Below are 23,936 nucleotides of genomic sequence, written 5' to 3'. Positions count from 1 at the left end.
CATCTACAACTTCTCTGGGCAACCTGTTCCACTGCCTCACCACCCTCAGAGTGAAAAATTTCTTCTATCTAATCGAAATCTGCCCTCTTTCAGTTTAAATCCATTGCCCCTTGTCCTATCACTACACGCCCTTGGAAAAAGTCCCTCTCCAGCTTTCCTGTAGGCCCCCTTTAAGTACTGGAAGGTTGCTATAAGATCACCCCGGAGCCTTCTCTTCTCCAGGCTGAACAGCCCCAACTCTCTCAGCCTGTCTTCAAAGCAGAGGTGCTCCAGCCCTCGGATCATCTTTGTGGCCCTCCTCTGGACTCGCTCCAGCAGCTCCATGTCCTTCTTGTGCTGGGGACTCCAGAGCTGAATGCAGTATTCCAGGTGGGGTCTCACAAGAGCAGAGTAGAGGGGCAGAAACACCTCCCTCGACCTGCTGGCCACGCTTCTTTGGATGCAGCCCAGGATACGGTTGGCTTTCTGGGCTGCCAGTGCACATTGCCGGCTCATGTTGTACATGCCGAGGCAATTTTTCTAAATTGCCCCTTTGTCGCCTTTTCCTGCTTCTACCTCCTGTATACTGCGTTTTTGCTCCAAAACTCAGTCATGAGCTCCCTGTCTGCCTCAGTTAGTCACCCAATGTGTCCACTTGTTTTCCTGAGTTTCAGGATGAATCATTCTTGTGTTCAAAGGAGATATGCTCTAGGTTTTGTTCTATTTTTGTAAAACAGAGATTTTGTTATTGTAGGTGAATGTGATCTGGGAAAATAATTTTAAGAATGGCCACTTTGCTATGAGAATTGACACAGAGATTTTAAAGCATTTTTATGCTTGGAATTTTTATATGTTGAAATGTTTATGTATCAGTTTTGTTCCATTCCAATCTGTTTCAGATTTTATACTAAAGCCATTATTAAATTAGCATTCTGGAGGAAAATCGTATTAATACTGTTATACCCCACATTCTCTCTTCTTGCAAGTTTTATCAAGTTGTAACAAGTTTTTATTTGTCTCATGCTGTGCTATATTAACTGTCATCAGCAAAATCAATTGCATACATCAATAAAAAGTATCACGTAACAGAATGATATGTTACACATTTTCTTAGAAAGCACCTTTTAAAAAAGTAACAACACAAAAAATCTGTTTATTTGCTGAGTGAGTTACGTACGCCTTGTTTAGTCCCCAGGGCTTCGGTGAGATTGCACATGCACTGGCCTGCAGAATGGTACAACTTCCAACAGTTCTTAAAGCCTAAGTCTTGACCTAATTTACACACATATAATAACTACTACTTTGTCGTGGTTAGATAGGTATAAAAATGAGCAGCACTTGCTCTGTTATTTATGTCTTCTTATTACTGGTAATATAAAAATGTGCACACTCTCTGTGCAGTCTTAATAACATACATGAAAGTCAGCCAAATTTATCTCAGACCTGAGAAGTGGAAGAAAGTTTTGGCAGCAAAACTAGCAGGAGTATGATTTATATGAAACATGATCCCGAGCTCTGGCAGGACTTACTGGACTGCAAAAGACGGAAAATGTGATATCGTACAGCAACATCTGAATCAGACTTTCAACATTTGTGGCTGCAGGCAACATACCACGTGCCATTTCACATGCTAACTATATGTGTAATTTTCATCGTTATCTAGCACTGTACCACTGTGAGGAAACAACCGATAAATGCACAGTACTTCGTGTAACAAAGAACTCAATGTCACGCTTTTGATCTTTCTCATCATCTGAAACAGACTTATCATCAACTTTTTCATCTTCCGATGCAGCACTCCGAGTTTAATGAAAAGAGACAGTATACCATGTAGTTTACCTAACATTTACCCCTTTTAACCTGCCCCATAACTAGGTGTCTTGATGTGTTAATTGCATCAAATTGTGTTGCAACAGGTGCCTCAAGGCAGCCCTCTCAACAGTGGTAGTGCAGACACTTTCTCTGCTGCGCTTCAGGTCCCTCCCTACCTTTGAAAGAGAGCTCCTCACTCAGTGCTCCATTGCTTCGTTCACTAAGAAGTGAGGGCAAAAATAGTGAAGGAGATGTTGCTTTTACATAGTGATGAGCAACAAGCTACAGTGAGGGAGTATAACAAGAACAACAAAGGAAACATTTAGTAACAAGCCCTCATTCATGATTTTGGTTTCTTATTCAATGAGGGGATTTTTATTAATTTTTACACATGTATGGTTCTGTATATGCATTGGGTAAATAGAATTCAGTCTGTGCCTCACTCTTGTACTTAAGTCAAAGTATTTCTCTGAGCATTTCATAGTTATGACTCAATAGACAAGATGCATGATCTGACACTACGTACGGTGTTGCTCTGCTCGCTGAAACTGCATCAGCTGTGGTACGACTGTCTAAAAAGAGATGCAGTTGTGGAATTTTGTTTTTCCTAACTCCTTACAATGTGTTTTCTTTTGCTTTGTTTGTTGAAAAGCAGGTAAAATGAAGTATAAACCTACTTATACATTTCAGGCAGTGATTTTTTTAAATTTCGTCTGTTACTGTTGTTCTGTCATAAGGCCCCAAACACACAAAATATCTGTACTAAGATGAAGCATTTCAAACTTCACACTTCCTTCCCTGGGAGAAGTATGAGAATATAAATCAAATATAATTCATCTGAGTCATCCTCCTTAATTTGTTCCTGAAAGGCACTCAGATACTAACCATAGTTGTAAGAATTGCATAAATGCTCTATTTTATTAACAGAGTAGCTCTAGAGACAGCAAACTGTTGGGCTTCTACTCTTTCGTACTGCAACACACAGGGATAGCGTTCTCCCAGTTTCAGCTAAGCATTGCTGGAAATGAATAGAAAAAGCATCTATCATTGTGGCAAGCTTTATTTCATTTCATTACACTACCTACTCCAGATATTGACACAGAAAACATGCGATTACATACATGCATGCTGTGCACCAGTATGTCCATGTGATTAACATTATTATAGCAGGTGTCCCCACCCTGTCATTATTACATGTATGTCTTTTTAGTTATTTTCCTTAGAGTACAGACAAACATTCAGCCTTAAAAATACCCACAGCATACAGTTGTTCACTTTGCTTCTCCAAGATTCTGTGTAATGTCAGCGGTGGCAGGAAAGAAAGCTCTTGTCTCTAATAAGAACCAGTTTCTGAGACAGTGATATTCTCTGAGAACTAGACACTGATGCTGCTTCTTGATCACCTCTTTTTCAGGATAGCACATATATAAAAAATAATTACGCATACAGTAATGCCAAATTTCAGATTTTTGGTTTACACATGCCAGTGCAACCACTTGCAATGATAGAGTCTACAGTATAAATTAGATTACCTTAGAAATAAAACCTTAACTTCAAAAAGTCCAAGTTAAAATAAAAGTTTAAAGTCTAAATATAGTTAAGTGGCAAAAACATGCAATAATACTAAGAGTTACTTTCCAGGAATTTCAAAATACAGTATTTGTCCCAATTTTTACAAATGTTAAAAGATACGGATGGCTGAACTAACTTTTCAAAACTTGTACAGCCAACCTATAAAGAACTCAGTGCTAAAGTTTGTTTCTATAAAATAACCAAGATAGTTAGTCTCTGGAAGGCAACATAAAGATAAGGCCACTTTCAACAAACTGCTGTTAAATCTAAGAGATTAACAAAACATTTCTTACTGCATGCCAAGTAGATCCTGCAGTGAGCTCAGATTTTTCTAGAAGAACAACATCCTTCAAGCCAGCCTTAGCCAAGTGATAGGCCAGACTCACACCAACGCAACCACCTCCGATGATCACTGTGTCTGCTCTATCTTTCCCCAAGGAAGGAGATGGGGTTTCTTGCCTGGGGAAAAAAAAAATAGACAGTTACAAAAAGACAACTGCATTTTTGTCCATCTCTTTTGTTTACTGCTGTGATCATAATATAACTTGTTGCCTACTAGGGAGTCTAGACACACCTGACTTAAAACCTAACCTGTTCGCTCTTATCTTCTTTTAAAGTAAATGCTCTTAAAGGATCATATACATAAATAGTCGTAACACAAAAAACAAAGCAAGTTTGCTTCCACTCCCAACTTTAAATCTTTGTTATTTGTCCAATATACTTATATGTAGATCCTATTTCTCAGTAAGAAACTGAACTCCCAGAACGACAGTGTCAAAGCCTGACTTTTCAAAAGTGTTATAGTATACACAACAGTGAGAGAAAGTCTTTAAAAAATTTCTTAGAAAGGCTCCTTAACACATTTCTAAAGTCAATGTTACCAGACTACATCAGTGTTACGTGTTCATGACCAATGAACTTAGTATTTATTTTCATGTCCTACTTAGGTGAAGTCAAAACATTACAGAAACAGGTTTTTGTCAGTGGCTCAAACCATGCTGCATTTTCACAGCCACTTCAACTCAGCATAAACCAGAACTGCTGCCATGGGCAGCCCCATTCTCCTCCATCTCATCCGATCCTCCTCTCTACTGCCTCATCCACAAGACAGCCAAGCAGCAAGCCAGATCAGGAAATTTATGTCAATTGAAAAAAAATCGGTTTTTTGGATGTGAGACTAGGTAGGACATGTTAGCACAGCAGCAGCACAGACTACTTCGGAACCACAGTATCTCTCCCTTCAGGACAGTTAATCAATACTCAAATTTTATCTCCCCCCTCCTTGTATCTTTGCTTTTGCAACCTCTCTGGCAAAAGTCTTTCTAATATGTAACTAGTCTTCCACCCACCCTCCACTCAGAAATCAAAGCTATTAGATAGATGGATTATGAATGGAGATCTTATAAAATAATACGACATTTTAAACACAAATGCAGGAGGAATATGCACCATGCTTAATCACTACGTGGCAACGAACGAAAAGCAAAATAAATGGGAGCACTGGCCACCAGAGGTTTTCTGCATTTGGTGCACGATACACTTGCACGTCTTTTTTGAGATTACATATTAATTTTTGCAAGTTAACAGTAAGCTGTTTAACAGCCAGATGAGAGGCACTTACACCACTCCTCTACTGAATCTTAAGGCCCATGGTAACCAAGGTCAAGCGTAGACGCTTTTCTCGTGCTTCTTTTACGCCATGAATTTGAGATTCCCTCACCTAACTTCCAGCTCTTTTCAAACCTTTTCTTTCAAACCCAAGAGCCTGCTAAGAACCCGGGGCGCACCTTCCCTGTCAGCTACACGGTTCACCCAGATGCTTGCCCGTCCCAGTTGGAACAGGTCATTTTTTAGCTCATCGATGAGCCGGAGGGATCCCTCCACACCAGGGCAGCGACTTCCTCCGGGCTGGCTCTGGGCTTTGAAGCAGAAACGCGAGGCGCAGGGGGAGATGCATCTCCTGGCACAGGGAGAAGATGCATCTCCTGGCACAGTGAGAGGCCGCCGCGGCCCTGCGACCCCGACGGGCAGCGGGTGGAGCGCGGCACGCCGGCAGAAGGAGCCCATTCCCCGCACCGCCTTCCCCTCACCGCCCCCGCCGGGCACCTTCACCCTCGGGGGCCATTAACGGCCCCTCCGCTCGCGCCTCCCCGTCGCCCGCCGCCCGCCCGCCCGGCACGGCCCAGCCCAGCCCGGCCCGGCCCGCGGGCCCGCACTCACCGCCCCGGGGCGCCCGCGCCGCCGCCGAGGGGCCGCAGGGCAGCCGCGGCGAGGCGGTCGGGCCGGCCGCCGCGGCTGGGGGGCCGCAGCCGCCGCAGGGCTCCCCGCAGCACCGCGCTCATCCCGCACGCAGTCCGCCGGCAGCAGGGATGGAGAGCGCGCGCCTCTCCAGACGGCGTCCCGTCCCGTCCCTGCCCTCGCCGGGGCCAGCCCTCACGGGGGAGGGCGCCGGCCCGCCCCTTGGCTGAGGGGGCAGCCCGGGAAAGCAATCAGGCGCCTCCCGACTTCGCGCCAGGCGGGGGCGGGAGGGCGCGGGGCAGCCCCGGGCTGTGGCAGGGCGCCCCGCGGGCGGAGGGGCCGGCCCGGCCGGGGGTGCCTCCCGCAGCGCTGCCCACCGCGCCCCGCCTCCTCCCCGGGCTATAAAAGTGCGGGCTGAGGGGTCGGGGCGTTTTGTACTTCCCGCTGAGCCGTCGGGGGAGGGTCGGGCAGCCGGCGTCCCTGGGCCAGGAAGATGCTGCCGATCGGGAAGACCACGAAACAAGGCAAAAGGGTAATTCCCCCGTCTCCCTCCCTCGCTCAGCTCGGTCCCCTTCTCCCCGTGAAGCCGTCCTGCTCCGCTGCCCAGCGGGCAGCGGCGGGCACAGGGAGAGGTGCTTCTGCCGTAGTCCCCTTCGGCGCTGCCCCGGCGGGACCGGGCGGTAGGAGGGAAACAGCCCGGTGCCCGCGCCGCGGGGAGCAGCGGCCGCCTCGCAGCGGCACAGGGCAGAGCTCGACTCTTGGCCGGGCGGTGGCCGCGCTGCGCCCGGCCGCCTCTTCCAGCCTTGTCGGGGTGCTGCCGGCAGGCTTTCCTGGGGAGCTGCTGCTGAACTGGCATCTCCCGCGAACTGCGCTTCTCGATCTCCCAGTAAGGTACTCAGTATTTCTGCAGGTAACGCCATATTGTGAAAAGCTAAAGTAAAGCCGTAATAATAACCATACCTGTTTAGCATCTAGCCATTAAAGACATTTGGACACCGTTACGAGATGGATGGATTGGATTGAACTTGATGCTGTAACAGCTCAGAGAATTTTGATTTCTCTGAACACATAGGCTGGAGCCACCGAAGTTCAAAACCATTTTGCTTATCGGTATTTATATGCAAACTAAGCAGTGCTTGCAGCACATTAAAATGGTAAATATTTTAAGCATGAACCATCATTGGATGGGATTTCTGTCTCCAGCATTCTGCCAACTCTTTTTAAGAGCCCCAAATTGCTCTTCCCTGGCTTTACGTGACTGAATACTAGCAGCATTTGTAATACGAGCATGGTCTCCAATGTATGCCTGCCCTTTGCACTCTTATTTATCTGAAGAAATAAACCAGTATTAGAAGTTACCCAGGCATCAGCCATACTGGCCATTAGGGCAAACATATTAGCAATGTCTAAATCAAACTCTCTGACATACACCAGTACTGCTACCCTGCACTGCCGCTTAGGAAGGTCAGTGGAATCACGTGTTCTGTCTCCATTCAGAAGGACACTATTCTCATTAATAGGGCACTTCATACTCAGAACCGGTTTTACTCAGTTTTATGTGTAGTGTATAAGAAGTCTATGAGCTCTAGGCCTTTCAGGTAGATCAGTTAAAAAGGAAGGAGGTGGGAGGTATTTGTTCTGCTTTATATTTTTGGCTCATGCTCATTCCACCTAACTTCAGACACCTGGCAGAAGGCAATTGCCCTAAGTTCTCCCTACAGGCAATGGACAGATAAGCTTCTCTGGAGGGCTTACTTAAGATTGGAACAGTTGTTCTGAGATGCTTTTTTCTCTCCACTGATGGAAAGGTAGGATATAGGTAGACCAAGCAGGCTTTCCACCGATGTGGTTCAGTTACATCCCCAAAGGTGGTTGAGGGAATATCTTCATACAGACATTTGCACTCTTTCCGTGAATAGGTGTATGGACTATGTGGTGCAAATTCATTCATGGTAGCGAAAGTAAAGCAATGAAAAAATGGCTCAAAAAAGCCTTGGTTAGCTTTTTACAGATACTGTTTCTTGTTATTTAATACCAGATCTGTGTACTGCCCCATCACCAAACAGTACAGTTTTGATCTGAATTGTGCATGAGCATACAGTTGAAGGTATCCGGGGCACAACAAAAGAATGTTGCTGCTGAATTTACACTAGCTATACGCTGATTGAACCAATGGTATTTTACCCAGTATAGATAAAGTAAAAATGGTGTGAAGAGATCATATCAGACCTACAATAAAGTTCACAAAAAAGTTATTTCCATTTTAAGCCAATCTGCACTGACAAAGTAAGTTTGTATTAAGTACTTCATGCTTTATAGCTATGTCACCTGCTATTAAATGCCCTGATGCTAAGTTTAATATATCACAATATATTATGTATTAAGATGCTGTGGTCTTTTTAATCATGGCTTATGTTGCTTCTGTATGCCAAAGTGAAGAGTATTTTAAAATGCAGTTTAAAAAAGCTAGAACTGAAGGAAAACTGCTGTTAAGTTGTAGAAGGGGCTTGTTAAAAGAAAAAAATCTGTTAGTTGTAGTGCATTTAAATATAATATCTATATATGATGTCAACATGTATCTATTACTTAATGTTCAGTCAACAAGCAATGACTGAGACTGAGATTTTTTTTTTCCCCTCACACTTCTGTTTTCTGCATATTAAGCTTCTGAAGCAGACTCCATCTATAAAAGATTCCTTGGCAGGCAGAGGAAGCAGGAACTCAACCAGTGATCCCTTGAGTGCCTCTCTCTGGCCCCATTTGAGGCATTGTGTTACAACTGCAAATTAGTTAATTGCAAACACAATCTTTTCAAAGCCTCCTGACATTTACACTTAGAACAGAATTTCCCTAGTAGACAGGTATAACTGGTAGACTCATTGAAAATTATGGAGTTTTGAAGGTTGAGTATTGCAGATTGAGTTTTGCTCTGGTCCTGCTGAAAAAAAAAAAGATAAAAGCTTGCACACTTTATTAAATTTAATCAGGTCACTATTTTGGCAAGTTCACAATGTGCAATGGAATGTGATGCAGAGATTTGCAAGCCAACACTTGGCCAAGCTCGTATGTCTGCACAGCAGCACTGTACAGAGAAGTCCCATCACCTTGCTGCCATGTCAGTGCCTGTGCCAAAAATGCTGACCCTCTCAGCCAGGTTTTGTAACCTCCAAGTAGCCTTACACTGCTATGTTTGGTACTGGAACTGGTGTAGTTGGCACAGTGCTCCTTCTTGTTGGAAAGGTATACTCTCATCCCACCTAAAGGGCAGCGTTGAGACGTCTTAAGTGTTTGACTTTCCTGGATATATTGTGTGAGATAATTGAATCAGTGAAGGAGAAATTATCAAGGAAGAAAATCTACTAAAGGTTGGAGGCTAATTGTTAAAAAACCTTTCCGCTCAGCATGAAAACCACTCTCTATGTCTACAAGGCTTTTCTTTTTTCTACTCTCTCAGATTTCATTTACTGACATGTTATCATGCCATCAAGAAAAGATAACTATGGTGGGAAATTTTAGTCTTATCTTTGACTCTTTTCCTGTACTCACTACTTTTATTAATGTAACGGGTCTGCATTCTTTCACTTTTTAAAGTAAATAGAATTATGGTTGTAAACCAATTGCAGAAATTAGTACTATTGAGTGTAATAGCAAGGTAATTTTGGGAAAATTTCAACAAGCCAATGAAGCAATGAAAGGAATACAAAAAATAATATATATTAGGTGCAACCAATGCATGTTGTTCTCACGTTTTTCATTTGTACAAAAAAAAATAATTACCACTTTTCTTGCATTAGCATGGAGTTCAATGCAGAAGCAAGGTTAATCACAGGGTGCTGTGAGGTTTGTAATTTGGCATCTTAAAATATTCCAGGGCTGTGCAAAACAAGCAGGATTTTCTTTCATTTTGTAAGTCTAGGTAAGCAAACATAGGCCAGTAAAAAGTCTGTCAGAAAATGGAGGCCAGCATTTTGAGATGCGTCTTATTTGGTAGGAAAACGTTACATGCTTACTCTTCTATGATGCCTGTTATACCATCTTATGTCACTAGCTACTTGTGCTGAGGCTCTGTCAAGATGGGATTCATTGCTAAAGAGCGAATGAGCTAATAGAGAGGTCAGTGATCCTAGTCCTTCATTTTAAGAGGTTTATCATATATTTTACAGGAGAATTTAAAATGGAATTTTACTTTCATAGGAATGGAATGGAATTGGACCACTGACTTCTAGCTCTGGGGACTGTATCTCTGGAATATAATAAAACTGACTAATGAAAAGTCTTACATAATATATCTGCACATATTAAAGCCTTATGTTGCAAAACAGACCATCTACCATTCTTTAAAGATAAATTGAATAAGTTTAAGTTGAAATTGATTGCTTTTTATTATTATGGCAAAGATGTTACTAGTAGCTCACAAACATTTATGTGTGGTTTGCAAATACAGGAAATGGCAACAAAGATGAACGAAGCCCACAAAACTGAAGAACTGTAATTGTTAACTTTTCCTCCTGCTTTCTTCAGGGTATTCTAGAGCGCTTAGACGCTGGAGAAATTGTGATTGGAGATGGAGGTTTTGTCTTTGCTCTTGAAAAGAGGGGATATGTAAAAGCTGGGCCTTGGACTCCTGAAGCAACGGTAGAACACCCAGAAGCAGGTCAGTTTTAGTGGGAAATGTAAACATGGTTGGATAAATAATAAATATATAGGAATTTTTAGTAAGTTTTTAAATAGAAGTGTTCCTTCACACTGTAGAATTACGCTGTTAAGAACAGCCTAAGAATCTGTATACCAAATGCTCGTCTTAGAATCATAGAATCATAGAACGGTTAGAGTTGGAAGGGACCTCAAAGATCATCTAGTTCTTACCCCTTTTTCTTGCTCTTAACACTGGCAAAAGCAGTTGGCTGAGTAAGAATGAGTCATGCAAACATACAGTGATACCTCTCCAGAATGCTCTCCCAGTCTTCAATAGTTTGCAGCCCAGAGACTTTTTGACCCAAATATGGTATCTTTGTATTTAATAGATTTCAATAATTTCTGTCTCATAGATTTGTCCAGTCTGTCCTTTAGCTGATGTAATGGTTATTTAAAGCATCTTGTGAAAAAGAATTCTTCAGTTAACTGTTTTGTTGTGTGCTAGCCATCCTAGGACTCCTATATTGTTACAAATTAATACAGTTTGTTTATTAATTCTTTCAGGAAAATACCAGCTTTTAATAAACAATGGAATAGAAGAGAAGTTTTAATGTCTGGCTCAGCTGTGAAATGGGGAATGATAAACCTCGTAAGAACCTAAGAATTGCAATAAACTTTTAGTGGAGTAACTCTCTTGAAGTGGAGGGAGACAAAACGAGAATCATTCTGCGCCTTCCAGCATAACGATTATAGTGTTCAGCATAAACAGTGCAAAAGCAGATGCTATTACCTCTTTATGTATGCTTCATTACAAGCAAGTATTTGCCCTAGTAATGTGGTGTGCAGTTAGTCCCACAAGCCAATTCAGAATATCCTGGGGAAAAAAAGATTTCTTTGTTTTGTTTGTCCTTCCAAATTAGTCTTTTTCCTCTATACAGGGGGAAGAAGGAGAGAGATCTTAGCCCTCTCTATTACATTGCTTTGTACACCTTGCCTATTTGTTCACCATAATCCTTCTCAGCCTTGAAGTGTCACTTTTTGTAGCATGCCTAACTTAGGGTCACCAACAGCCTTGGATAATGAAGAGCTCCATCAAAGGTTTAGAGAGTTGTGATCTAATTTGATGACTCTTATCTCCCCAGAAGACATCTGAGCACTTCTCTCTCTCTTTCTCTCCACTTCTACTTTTGTCTGCCCCTACACATTCCATCTTACAAATCATAGCACTTATCTCAGGCTCTTAATTTCCATTTTGCTTACTTATTTTGCACCTAAAAAGTCCTTGATCCTCTCCACATGTCGTTTTGGGAAACACAAGGTCTCAGTCCATGGGGAATGCAAGACATTGCAGTTGCAGGTGGCTTAAATTGGCTAAATTGGAACACAGTTTTGCTTCAAATGCGTGATCAGTAGTCATAGGTTAGAATCCAGCCTTCCGAGAATTACTACAGATTCGCTAGAACATATCGGTCATGTCTGTAACATAGTTATAAAATTTTTGTAAGCCCCTTATAGGCTATTTATAAATAACAGCCTTCACTGGAAATGTGTTCATTTCTCCTAGCGCAGTGTGCTGCCTCCCCTCCATTACTGCTTTTTGCTCTTGCATGCTCAAGGGTCATGTTACTTTGAAAGCAGGTGTAAAGAGCAGAAGGAGCAACTGGCTGAGCCAGCTGGTGTAAAACCCATACAACTACCAGACCTTCTTGTCTTTAAGGAAGAAGGGAAAAAGAGGGAGGTTCTGAGAATGCAGCAAAAAATGGAGGGGGGAGGGGGAAGAAAAGAGTGAGTTCAAGGCCACTATCTCTGTTACAAGAGAAGTTTTGCCAGACTGACAAATTTAGAAGTTAGATCTAAATATTTCTTCTGAGCCAGGTCAGATATTGTTCTGTAGTGAGCAATATCCATAGGCACTTATTGCCCCCATCTCCTGTTAGCTTAATTGCGTTAATTCTATGCCTTTGGGGAACCATCCAACCAATGGTGGATTGAAATGAAAACTTGGTGTTATACATCTGACTCCTAAAATGCATCAAATTGTCAATAATTGTTTAGGCTCATATGTGGCTGTTATCCCCATTTCTCAAATGGTGAAGGAAAACACAGCTTCAGAAATATGCTGGAAGTCACACAAGAAGTAAATTACAGAGCAGTTTGGGGTTTCGCTAGTGCAGAATGCTGTGAGCTTGATAATGGTAACAGGATATTCTGCTGGTAAAAATTATTTGCCTAAGGTTGAATGAGATTCAGGCTGATACTTATAACACTATTCTTTCCCTCAAAATGTAGATCCATTCAAGAGTCTCCTGTTCACACACCTGATAATTTGGGATATGAAGTTCCTTATTCATATATGTTAGATTATGTTTCATTTGTCTACCTACATGACCACTCTTATTCACGCAAATCCCAAGCATTCTTCTAGGAATGCAAGAACCATATTTAAAGAGCACTAACCATGGGGATAAACAAATCTGGTTTATTATGGAAATGTTATAGAGCATTTGTGAAAATATTTGTAGATTCTTTTTTCCTTTTCCCATTTCTTGACTAGTTTTCATCCCCATGGGGAAAATAGAAAACAAACTACAGAACACTAGAACATACAGAGAGAGCTCTTTTAGCTGGGATCAGTAGGCTATTTTAACACTGTAGGAAGAATACTCCCTGCACTAGGAATGGCTTGACTCTGCGTAAATGTTTTAAGACTGAAATTTGATCCTGGTAGTTCAGGGAGATTCTAGGGACTTTTTGAACTGTAGCCCTGCTATAATCTGTGTTCCTGGATAGGTCTTTGTGATGGCTGGCAAAAGAAGCGTTGTGTTAAATCACATTGTGGTTACCCAAGGCTGTAAGTAGAAATTTAATACTGTACTAGTAGAGAAAGTCAAGGGACGTTACACTGTTCCTTCACCGAAAGCAGACGTGCTTGCGTGTATGCAGATTGACTCTAGCAATGCAAACTGTTATTTGAGCTTCTCTGGCATAAAAAGCTGTGTTTATTGCAGCTGAAGGGAGTAGTTTTATTCTCGTGACACATTCACACATTTCCCTAATGACACAGATTGTAGACAATGACGTATGATAAAACAGGACTTCAGGAAAGCTTCTCCAAACATCTGCTGCAGAAACTGCAGTGGTCCTGTGTCTGTGTACAGTATCTAGGGAATAAATTATCCTGTATTTGCTATAAGCCGTTGAGTATTTTAACTCTGTTTTACATGATCAGTAGTGTTCTAGAACTTATTATAATTATTGTTCTTGAGTATACATGTAAAATCAATTGACAGCTCCTGTTCTGTTCCTACTGTGCCAATTGCAGTATACTGTTTACAGCGATGAAAGCAGAACTACTATTACAGAGCCTACTCCCAAAGTCTTAATGTAGGAAGTTTGTCCATTAAAAGTAATGCCATCTTTTCCTTCAAAAGAAGTGTTGGCTCTGTAGTTAAATATGCTGACTTATGAGAAGAATTAAGTCTGTGTTGCAAGTCACTTTTCTGGTGCAACAAATCGTCTTCTAATTAAGAGTCTAGCAAAGTAGAGCTTTGGTTTTGTCTGACGAGACTCAGCTAGAGCTTTGTAGGGGGAGAAGACTAGAAAACAATATAGAGGAGGTAATGGGACACTGTATTCTTCCATATAATATCATCTTGTCTCTTAATTTGTTGCCACGATACTTTCTTCTGTTTTCTTCTTCACAGTCTAAAAGCTAAGAAAATACGGCTTTTCCATTTCATGATCTTTTTGTCTGGTATTCCTTGTTATGCTTTCATGTTCTTTTCTCAGAATTCTGCTTTCCTTTCCTAAACCACTATGCAGTGAAATTGAGAGGTCTGAAGGATTACAGAAAATAGAAGATAGGCAAGGTAGCATGCAAAACTGAATCTACAGATAAACTAAACTGAAATCTTAAGTCACTCTTAGCAGAGAATAACTAAGGAGAAAGTTTTCTACCCGATATTCTGAGAGTGAGAAGAAAGGAATTCTATGCAGACTGGGGTACTGCTTAAACTCTCTCTTAATGTCTTTTCTAGTAAACACAGTATCACTTATTTTACAGTAACATTACTTCAATAAACATTTAATTTGGGCATAAGAATAGTTAATAACTGTCCAAACATCTCTTCTCTGTTTCTTTTAATTCTTTTCAGTTCGTCAGCTTCACCGGGAATTCCTCAGAGCTGGATCCAGTGTTCTGCAGACATTCACCTTTTATGCTAGTGAAGACAAGCTAGAGAACAGAGGCAATTATGTAGCTGAGAAAATAACTGTGAGTAAAATTCTGGTTTGGTGGAGATATGAAATAATTGGATTGATTTCAAAAGGTTTAGTAGGGAGATCCTCCAGTACTTTCACAGTTTGTTGTAACAGTTTTGGCTGTATTTGAGGATCAAAGAATGAAATGATGCAATTTCAGAGTTTGGAATAGCAAGAAAGACAAGGTTAAAGGACAAAAAATAATAAAATGGGGCAAGGATGAAGAGAGGAAAGAGGATGCCCACATCATATCTTTCCCATCTGAGGAAATTAGTTTCCTGGAGTTTTGATATGAACAGTATAGGGAGGACTAAATGCACAGAGAACAAAATCAGTTGAAAAAAGGAATGCTTTAACATCCAGAGAAACAAATCAACTGCAAAAATGGTGAAGAATCCTAGGGAACAATGAGTGGCTAATGAGAACAGAATGTTCAGAATGTTTTTTAGCACCACGTCTTCCATGAAGTAACAACCAGAAAATTGAAGCCACACTGTGGTCAATGTTCCCCTTCTCATGTGTAAGAGTAATAAGCTACAGCACCAGAAGTACCATGTTAGTGTTTTCTTACTCCCTACACAAAGGTGTTACAGGATGTTGGGTGTGTTCACTAGATGCAGGCCCGAGCTCCACTGGGACTTCTGGCACAAACATTTCTAGATATGTCTCCTTTGAGACTAGAAGGTTTGCCAATGAGTGCTTTCTCTGATCCTTTCCTGTTTAGTCCTATTGTCTATTTCAGCCTCTGCAAAATAGAGATGATTCTCCAGGGGGCAGGGAGGAAGGAATACCTTTGTATCTGTGAAGATAATCCAAGTTAGAAATTAGAACAATCTGGACACTAAAGAAACACTTAGACTTAATTAAGAGGCCCCATCAAAATGTCATATGACCAAACTTTTCTGAAATGCTGTACCTTTACATTCGATAGATGCAACATTGAAATGTCTGAAGTGGTAGTCCCAGAAACATGGTGCCTCTGGAGCAAGCCATGCCCCAACTCTTGCTACCACGCAAAACTATAAGAAGGGCTGGGAGAGCACCTGTTATTTGGAATGCATTGCAGCAGAGCTTTTAAGATTGAGTTGCTGCCAGTTCTAGAAGCAGGTACCTCCAGGCTTTAACTGGTTTATGCCTCTGCCTCCCAGAGTTCTCAAACGTGTATCTGAGCACAAGTGCAAACGGCAAACAATCTGTTAGCAGTAGCCTGAAAAATCAGCTGGGTCTGTTGAGGCAGCCATGGAAGACTTCAGCTGAGAGAAACCTACGTAGATTCCAAGTAGTCCATGGGCTGCAGAAAAACCTGCTCTAATCACTACTTGTCATCTATCCTAAATAATGTTTCTTTCCCCAAAATCTTTTTTTCCCAGCCTAACCTCTTTTTCCCAAGCTGTTCTAGTAATCTTGATTTAGGTATAGAGGGAATGTGTCTTTCAGTCTAGGTGATTAATTAATCATATATGGTGATAGTTTCCCTTTACTATTCTTAAATTGGTAACTTTAGCATAAGATAATTATCTTTTTTAAATGCCTTAAATAACTCAATGTGAACATTACATCTTAAATTTTGATAATTATCAAAATACTAAAATACATTAAAAAAAGAATGAAAAATCAATTAGAATTACTACATATTTTGTTTTCTACCCACAAAATGTCAGAATAAAAGCATACACTTAAGTGTAACTAACTCGTTTTCTAAGAGGCAAGGAAAATTCCACTTCACACCAAATATTTGTTTTTTATAGACTATTCGTGTAAGTTGTATTAAAGATAATATGTTTTTATAGCATTTGATAATATGATAACTTAGAGGTGGCAAGAAATTTATTTCCTAATGTTTGTTGGTTTTCTAAAAGACACTGATCTTCCTAATCAATATTATTAAAAAATCCATTTCAATTATAAAAGAATATGAAGAAGCCATATTTTGACTCTTATTGTCCTTTTTGTGCTCTGAAATGACATGCATATTTCTGACCAGGTAAAACTAACATAATCTATGTTTATACAGTGCCAGAAAGTGAATGAAGCTGCTTGTGACATTGCAAGAGAAGTAGCTAATGAAGGCGATGCTTTAGTGGCTGGAGGAGTCAGTCAAACACCATCATACTTAAGCTGCAAGGATAAAGCAGAGGTCAAAGCAGTCTTTCGAAAGCAATTGGATGTCTTTATGAAGAAGAATGTGGACTTTCTAATTGCAGAGGTAAATCTGAAAAACATACATGCCTTCGAGTGGCACGGTGTTAACTTTAAGATGTCTAGTCTGCTTTAGTAAGTACAAGTATATATTGCTTCCTCCTTTAAAATTTTCTGTTATGCTTTTATTCCAGTAGTATCAGATGTTTTCCTAAATGCATGACAGCATCTGCAAGCATCCTAGAATAGGACCTTAAAACCTAAATTTATGCCTTGGTCAAGTCAGATTCTTAGTACAAAGAGGATAGATTAATGTGATCTTGACTAGTTCCTGTTTCCTCCCGTACAGCGTAAGCAATCAACCTGAGGTGACTTTTCTAGATGAAAATAGTTCTTTGGAGATAAATCCCTGATTAACCCCCTGTATGGGCATTCTTATTCTGAAACAAAAATATCATTATTTTTTGTTATTTTTACTTACTAATCCTTTTTAACTGTGTGGTCAGTGAACTTAATTGAACTATCTTAGTGTAAATCAGAAAAGAATCAAGTCCTTGTATTGCCAGTGAATTTGGTGTCTGGATTCACGTGTTTATGCTTCATCTCCAAGAAACAAAAGTAATCCAGTTTTAATTTCTTTCAGTATTTTGAACATGTTGAGGAGGCTGTCTGGGCAGTTGAAGTTCTAAAAGAATCTGGAAAGCCAGTTGCAGCTACAATGTGCATTGGTCCAGAAGGAGACATGCATGGTGTGCCCCCTGGACAATGTGCTGTCCAACTGGTAAAGGCCGGTAAGAATCTGTTTTTAATATGCCGTCCAGAAGTATGGAACAAAGTAAAGTCCTTGAGATAGATGGATGTGTAGCTCAAGTAGGTAGCTTCCCAATTACATCTGATAAAAGTTTTGACCTTATAGAAAAGTTTCTATGTGTACTTTACTAGAGCATTCTTGTAAAAAAAACGTATGAAAATGCAGCTATGAAATCATTATTAACTGAAATGGCATTTGGAGCAATACCACAGGCAGCTAGTACTGAGTAGAGCAAAATCTTAAACCTACTCAAGTTTGGTTACAGAGCCAACCCCAAATTCTGGGCTCACAATTATGAAACATAAGCAGAATCCAAAGCCACCTTTGATTCTCTGCTTGTGTTTTTAGAAATGTATGGAGCACAGTTCAAATCCAGGATGAGAAAGTAAAAGGATGAAAAAATTTATCTTTTTGCCTATCAAAGGCTGTGTTTTCTGCAGGACAAGAGGAAGGGCAGAAGAAAATTATCAGGGGCATGATGAATGATGTTACAGTTTTATTATATCTGTTCTGAACTACTCTTTTCCATTTGAGGTTAGAGTTGAAATTTAAAGGCAGAACCTGTGTTATGCAAATAGCTAGCAGGTTCCTATGTGTATATAATCAGTCTTCATTGATTAAACACTCGTAAGAAAAGCAACTGCATGAGGGTGAGAGGTACCTACCATCATCAGGAAGGTAAAGAGGAGTGCAACTGAGATGTAAATGGAATGATCAACCTCAGGAGAATTGAGGCTGGATCTAACTCAACTGACTTGTTTTCATAATGCTGGTGTAAAGATGGACTGCTCTGCTTCTGGAGTGCTGTGGCTAAGAACTTTTACCTCCCACTTCCTGGGGAGATGTGACTTTTAAGTTATTTTTCTCCTCCTAGGTGCTTCTATTGTTGGAGTCAACTGCCATTTTGATCCAAATACTGCCCTGGAAACAGTGAAACTGATGAAAGAGGGATTGCAGGCTGCTAAACTGAAAGCCCACCTGATGTCCCAACCACTTGCTTTCCATACACCTGATTGTGGAAAGCAGGGTTTTATTGATCTTCCAGAGTTTCCCTTTGGTAAGACAAGGGTATCTTCTTTCTTTTTTTCTTTCTTCCAATTGTCTGTTCCTCTTTGTTCCCCAGCTTTTAGTAATGTTGAAGTTGCAAGATGTCCTTCTATACAACAGGATCAGTCCCAGTTATCCTATCTGGCATTTTTCATAGAAGGATTGCAGTGTAATACTGGATTAAAGATCATCCACATAGTAAGAGTATCTCAGTGGTATCACAGCATGTGACTGGAAGTGAAATTATGATGAAAACAGTTAAAGTGCCACAATTTAAACTTAGCTTTAGCTATAGAGCCTTGTTCAGGACAGCTGTAAACAGTCCAAAGAAATGAACAAGAGCAAATACACTAAAAAAACCCTAATTTAAATGCTTTTATCTTGGAGCTCCCCAGTGTTCTGGGTTGTGACATCTATCCCGCAAGCCCTATAATGTTTACCTACACAGGGATTTAATGTACAATGCATATGCAGAACTGGATATAAGTGCGTGATTATTGCAGTCATAATGGTTCAGTCTTGCAAGTGTAACTGTCTAGTATAAATGAGATTAGAGATAAACCAGAAGAGGGAATATGTTCTTTGATGTTGCTAACAAATGCATTAACAGTTTGGAGATAAATTCATCACATGTATGCTCACGAGAAATTCTACAAAGACTGAAAGATTCAGCCACTTTATGTGTTTAGTGGGCTTATTTCCACCTGGGATGTAGAAGATAACATCCCTTTTAGATAAGAGGACAAAATCAGCCTAAACATTTTAAAATTGATTAGAAAAATGCTTTCATTTTCAGGTGTCATACACTCTTCTTTTCAAGATCAGACTATAAAATAAGGTATTAAAACCTGTGAAACTTGAATTTGTAGCAAAAAATTTGAGAGATAGACATGATTTTCAGGAAGATTTTTTTTTTTAATTCATCTCTTCACATAAACAAATGAAAGAGAATAAAGTATGAGCCTGACACATTTATTAAATTATAATAACATGTCTGAATTCTGAAAACATTCTGAGACGTTTAAAAGTGTTAGGAACTCATTTATCCTATTCATTCTTTCATATAACTCCTCTGATTGCAAGCAAAAAAAGACAGAACAGATGCAGAAAGTAATCAAGTGAATTGAAGGATTCACTCTTTGGTTTGTTATACTTCTTGGCTTGTGTGTTATAAGCAATCTGAGATCTCAGCTTTCAGAAATTTCACGAGTCAATTGAAGAAGGCTGGTTCTGTGAATGTTTGCAATATCCAAAAGGAGCAACTGATCACTTGATGGCAGTTAAGCAGTTTGGTAAATCATTGTTATACTGACCCAGTTAACTCTGATTTTTGAGGAAGGCAATTTGCACAAAGCAGTATTTAGATGTTTGAAGTGTACATAACCTCTGTACAGGTCAACAAGATCTCAGTTTCTAGAAGAGCATTGGCTATGTTGTATTGGCAAACTCCAGCATCTAGAAGCCAGCAGTATTTATTTATCTGTAGATTTTTTTTTTCCAGTTTTCTGTGTTTTCCCTTCTGTGTTACTGCAAATGCTCTGAAATGTCACTAGTTAAGCAAGGATAATGTTTTAAAAAGAACTGTCCAGGTCAGCCAAACCATACCCAATTATCTCAAGAGTATATATAGAGAGAGGCTAAATCCAGGAGCAGGTTACAATCTTCTCGTCAAAAATTGATAAAAACTTCAATCTCTTTTTAAACTGTTAAGCTATGGATATTTAATTCTGAATAAAGACAAGGAAAGAAATGCATTGATAGGCATGGAAAATACAGTGTTATTCAATTTTGGGAAGGGGAAAATCCCACAAAATGTGATAGATGTGACAACTTCCTTTCATAGAATACTGCATATTTTGAATCACTGTTTCACCACATGTGTGGCCAATTCTTATGTGGAGTCTATCCCTGCTTCTTCAAAGAGGTTAGGCTGTTGTTGTTCTTTCACTCCTGAAGCCCAAGAACTAATTCATAGAATCACAGAATGGTTTGAGTTCGAAGGGACCTTAAAGATCATCTAGTTCCAACCCCCCTGCCATGGGTAGGGACATCTTCCACTCTATCAGGTTGCTCAAACCCTCATCCAGCCTGGCCTTGAACACTTCCAGGGAGGGAACATCCACAAATTCTCTGGGAAACCTGTTCCTGTGCCTCACCACCCTCAGAGGGAAGATTTTTCTTCTTAATATCTAATCTAAATTTACCCTCTTTAACAATGTTACCCCTCATCCTATCACTACACTTCCTGATAGAGTCCCTCCCTATCTTTCCTGTAGGCCCCCTTTAAGTACTGGAAGGCTGCTATAAGATCACCCTGGAGCCTTCTCTTCTGCAGGCTAAACAACCCCAACTCTCTCAGCCCTTCCTCATTGGGGAGATCCAGCCCTCGGATCATCTTCATGGCCCTCCTCTGGACCCACTCAAGCATGTCCGTGTCTTTCTTATGCTGGTGGCCCGAGCTGAACATAGCACTCTGGTGGGGTCTCACAAGAGCAGAGCAGACGCAGACAATTGCCTCCTTAGGCCCTGCTGGCCACACTACTTTTGATGCAATCCAGGATGCTATTGGCTGTCACCAGTCACCTCCTTATTTTCCATGTGCCTTAGCATAGTTGCCAGGAGGATCTGCTCCATGATCTTGCCGGGCACAGAGGTGAGACTGACTGGCCTGTAGTTCTTCAGATGTTCTTTTTTTCTCTTTTTAAAAGTGGGGGTTATGTTTCCCCTTTTCCAATCAGTGGGAACTTCACCAGACTGCCATGTCTTCTCATCTATGATGGACAGTTTCTTAGCAACTTCATCTGCTAGTTTCCTCAGGACCCTTGGATGCATCTCATCAGGTCCCATGAATTGTGGCACAGTGGGCAATGGAGAGGACAGGGAAATGCTCTGTACTGTTTCCCTGGCGTTTAGTTGTTTATGCAGATAATTGAGTGCAAGATGCTACATTCTTACTGCTGATCATTTTGCATCAATTTTGCATTAGTTTTTTAATGATATATGAGAGACAAGGAAATAATTGATTTGTGCTTCTGATTTTTTCTCTCACATCTGCAGGACTGTACGCAAGCTTACTTTTATTTAAACAGCTTTCTAAGATAGCTTCATTTGGTTTTCCTTCTGATATTAGACCATCTACTTTTCCTTTGTCCAGTGTGTCCCTCTGAGACAAATATTTTTTTGTTTAAGAATATTTCATTTTTTTCCTTCTACTTTTTATTTTCTGAACTTGTCTCTTAACTGCCCATTGGACTTAAAGTAGATCTGCTTTGTATCACCTTCTTGCATGTTAGGCATTTTTAGGAGAGGTCTTATGAAGAAGCCCACTTCTGTGCTATGTTGCTGGAGCCTTACTACCTCACCACAGCTTCTTTACCCAGCATAGTGTTCAGTGCACAGACATCATACTGCACTCGCTTGATAACCATGATGGTTCATCTCCTGCAGATGTGCCCAAAGAAGTGGGAGAATTTTTATTCCTTTATTCCTGTATTTTTGTTCCTTAAAGTTTCTTCTTTAGTCCCTGGCCTTTTCTTTCCAGTTCTGCCACTCTTGTGCCTCCTTCCCTTTGAGGTGTGCTTTTCCTTGTTCTTTTCACTTTCTATTCCTTTCCTTCCACAAGTCCTTCCTCTCAGCTCTGTTATCCCTTTACTCTGCTCATCACAACCTGCAATAGGAAAAAGGGTTCAAAATAAAGATTGCAATCCTAACTTATCTACACACATAATGTTCCATAAGGAACAAAGTGGTTTGAGGCAGCAAGCTGCTTATGGTTAGGATTATAACTAAGTAAGGGATTGGCTAAGGAATAGCTACCGATCCCAGCTGTCAGTGAAACAACTGGCTGCCACTAGCTGATCATGGAAAAAAGTGTAATAAGCATTCCTAAGGAATAATGAGCAGGCTTATTCCTGTTGCAGGTAGGCTCATACCTTCTCCTTTCACAGATTAGATTACTGTAATCAGATTTGCCAGATATTGATTGTTTATTAGGAACTCTTTGGAAATGCAGGCATAACATTGAAAGTACTCCAGTACTCCAGCTAAGAACTCTGGCAGAAGGGAAAGCATGTGACTGAGGGCTTGATTAGTCTCAGAAGATATTAGATGCTGTTTTGCAAGGCCAATAAAACTTACAGCAAGCGTCGCTCAGCAGAATCTAAAAGCTAGACTTGTGAAAGTTTGCATCATTGATTCTAGCTCAGACAGTTCAAACACGCAGATCTACAACCAGTTTTGCAAACAATGTGCAAGTGTCTCAACAACATGATTTCTTACCAAAAAATGTGCTGAAATGAAGGATGGTGTAAACTTAAGATATCAATGACTTTGCAGCTCTGGAGCCAAGAATTGTAACCAGATGGGATGTTCAAAACTATGCAAGAAAGGCCTATGACTTAGGAATTCGTTACATTGGAGGTTGCTGTGGATTTGAGCCGTATCACATCCGAGCAATAGCTGAGGAGCTGGCTCCTGAAAGAGGATTTTTGCCAGAAGCTTCTGAGAAACATGGTAGCTGGGGCGATAGCTTGAGCATGCATACAAAACCATGGGTCAGAGCAAGGTACGTATAGCTGAACTGGAAAGCACACCAACGTGTTCCTTGCAAAGGGTTATACTTGTCGATGCAGCAGACTGGCTTAACTATACGGGGGTCTAAATATCACTATAAACATTCTATGAGTTAATAATTTTGAAGAATTAAATCTGATCTGGGAGCGGGGAATGGGGTGAAGGGGCAGTAGGAGAGTTCCAGAAATTCTGATCCCTCTTTAATATGCAGATTTGGTCTGAATTAATGCAAAAATAATTTATCAAAAACTGACAGACTGCTGTAAAAAGACTGGTGAGCATGTAGCATTTCATTGCATGCTTTCATTCATACTTCTTTATCTAAATACAAAGTTAGTCTTTGCAAGTTAGATGACCCTTTGCAATGGTGATTTAAGCCACATTTCCTTTAGTATTGCGAGGTGCTGGAGAATCTCCTAAATTTCCTTTTCTTTCTTTAGGGCAAGAAAAGAATACTGGGAGAATCTGAAGCCTGCTTCAGGCAGGCCATATTGTCCTTCAATGTCAAAGCCAGATGGCTGGGGAGTGACCAAAGGAGCCAGGGAGCTGATGCAGCAGAAAGAAGCGACAAGTGAACAACAGCTGAAGGAGCTCTTCCAGAAACAGAAGTTCTAATCCACTGCAGTTGTGTAAATGTTAGAATGATTTATCTACAGACCATCCCATGCTTCACAAGAAAATCTGTGAAGATGAGTACTCTGATGATTTATCAATTAACATGTAATGAAAGAGACAAAATGCAGAAATAATGTGATTACAGATTAAACATATCAAACTTTGATAACAAAATCTTTCTCTGGACAAATAGTTTAGGGAATACCCAGTCAGAAGGATTTTCATAATAATTGAATTTCTGTAAGCTAGATGCCAT

The 23,936-nt window shown here is 40.6% G+C and overlaps 2 protein-coding genes across 2 annotated transcripts in view; one reads left to right on the top strand and one right to left on the bottom strand.

Moving 5' to 3' along the window:
* DMGDH (dimethylglycine dehydrogenase) overlaps positions 1-5,705 on the bottom strand; it is a 48,293-nt gene extending 42,588 nt beyond the window's left edge. The window contains exons 1-2 of the mRNA XM_086629437.1: positions 5,584-5,705; positions 3,657-3,822 (exon numbers count right to left, since the gene is read on the bottom strand). Of these exons, the coding sequence (XP_086485563.1) occupies positions 3,657-3,822; positions 5,584-5,705 (288 nt within the window). The remainder of the gene's footprint in view (positions 1-3,656; positions 3,823-5,583) is intronic.
* Positions 5,706-6,094: 389 nt separating this feature from the next.
* LOC104380260 (betaine--homocysteine S-methyltransferase 1) lies at positions 6,095-23,680 on the top strand. The gene is made up of 8 exons (XM_009987715.2): positions 6,095-6,133; positions 10,123-10,255; positions 14,391-14,509; positions 16,511-16,702; positions 17,279-17,426; positions 18,321-18,503; positions 22,829-23,057; positions 23,506-23,680. The coding sequence occupies exons 1-8, from the start codon at positions 6,095-6,097 to the stop codon at positions 23,678-23,680; spliced, it is 1,218 nt and encodes a 405-aa protein (XP_009986017.1).
* The last annotated feature ends 256 nt before the right edge of the window (positions 23,681-23,936 follow it).

The sequence above is a fragment of the Tauraco erythrolophus genome, chromosome Z (assembly GCF_009769465.1).
Source record: "Tauraco erythrolophus isolate bTauEry1 chromosome Z, bTauEry1.pri, whole genome shotgun sequence".
NCBI lineage: Eukaryota > Metazoa > Chordata > Aves > Musophagiformes > Musophagidae > Tauraco > Tauraco erythrolophus.
Note: the sequence above shows the minus strand (reverse complement) of the source record. Positions and strands in the feature narration are given on the sequence as shown.

What these genes read in the sequence shown, in the direction of transcription:
- LOC104380260 (XM_009987715.2), top strand. Translation starts at nt 6,095, where the DNA reads ATGCTGCCGATCGGGAAGACCACGAAACAAGGCAAAAGG. An exon ending in GGTAGAACACCCAGAAGCAG is followed by an intron (nt 10,256 to 14,390) that starts GTCAGTTTTAGT and finishes AATTCTTTTCAG; the next exon opens with TTCGTCAGCTTCACCGGGAA. An exon ending in TGTCCAACTGGTAAAGGCCG is followed by an intron (nt 17,427 to 18,320) that starts GTAAGAATCTGT and finishes TTCTCCTCCTAG; the next exon opens with GTGCTTCTATTGTTGGAGTC.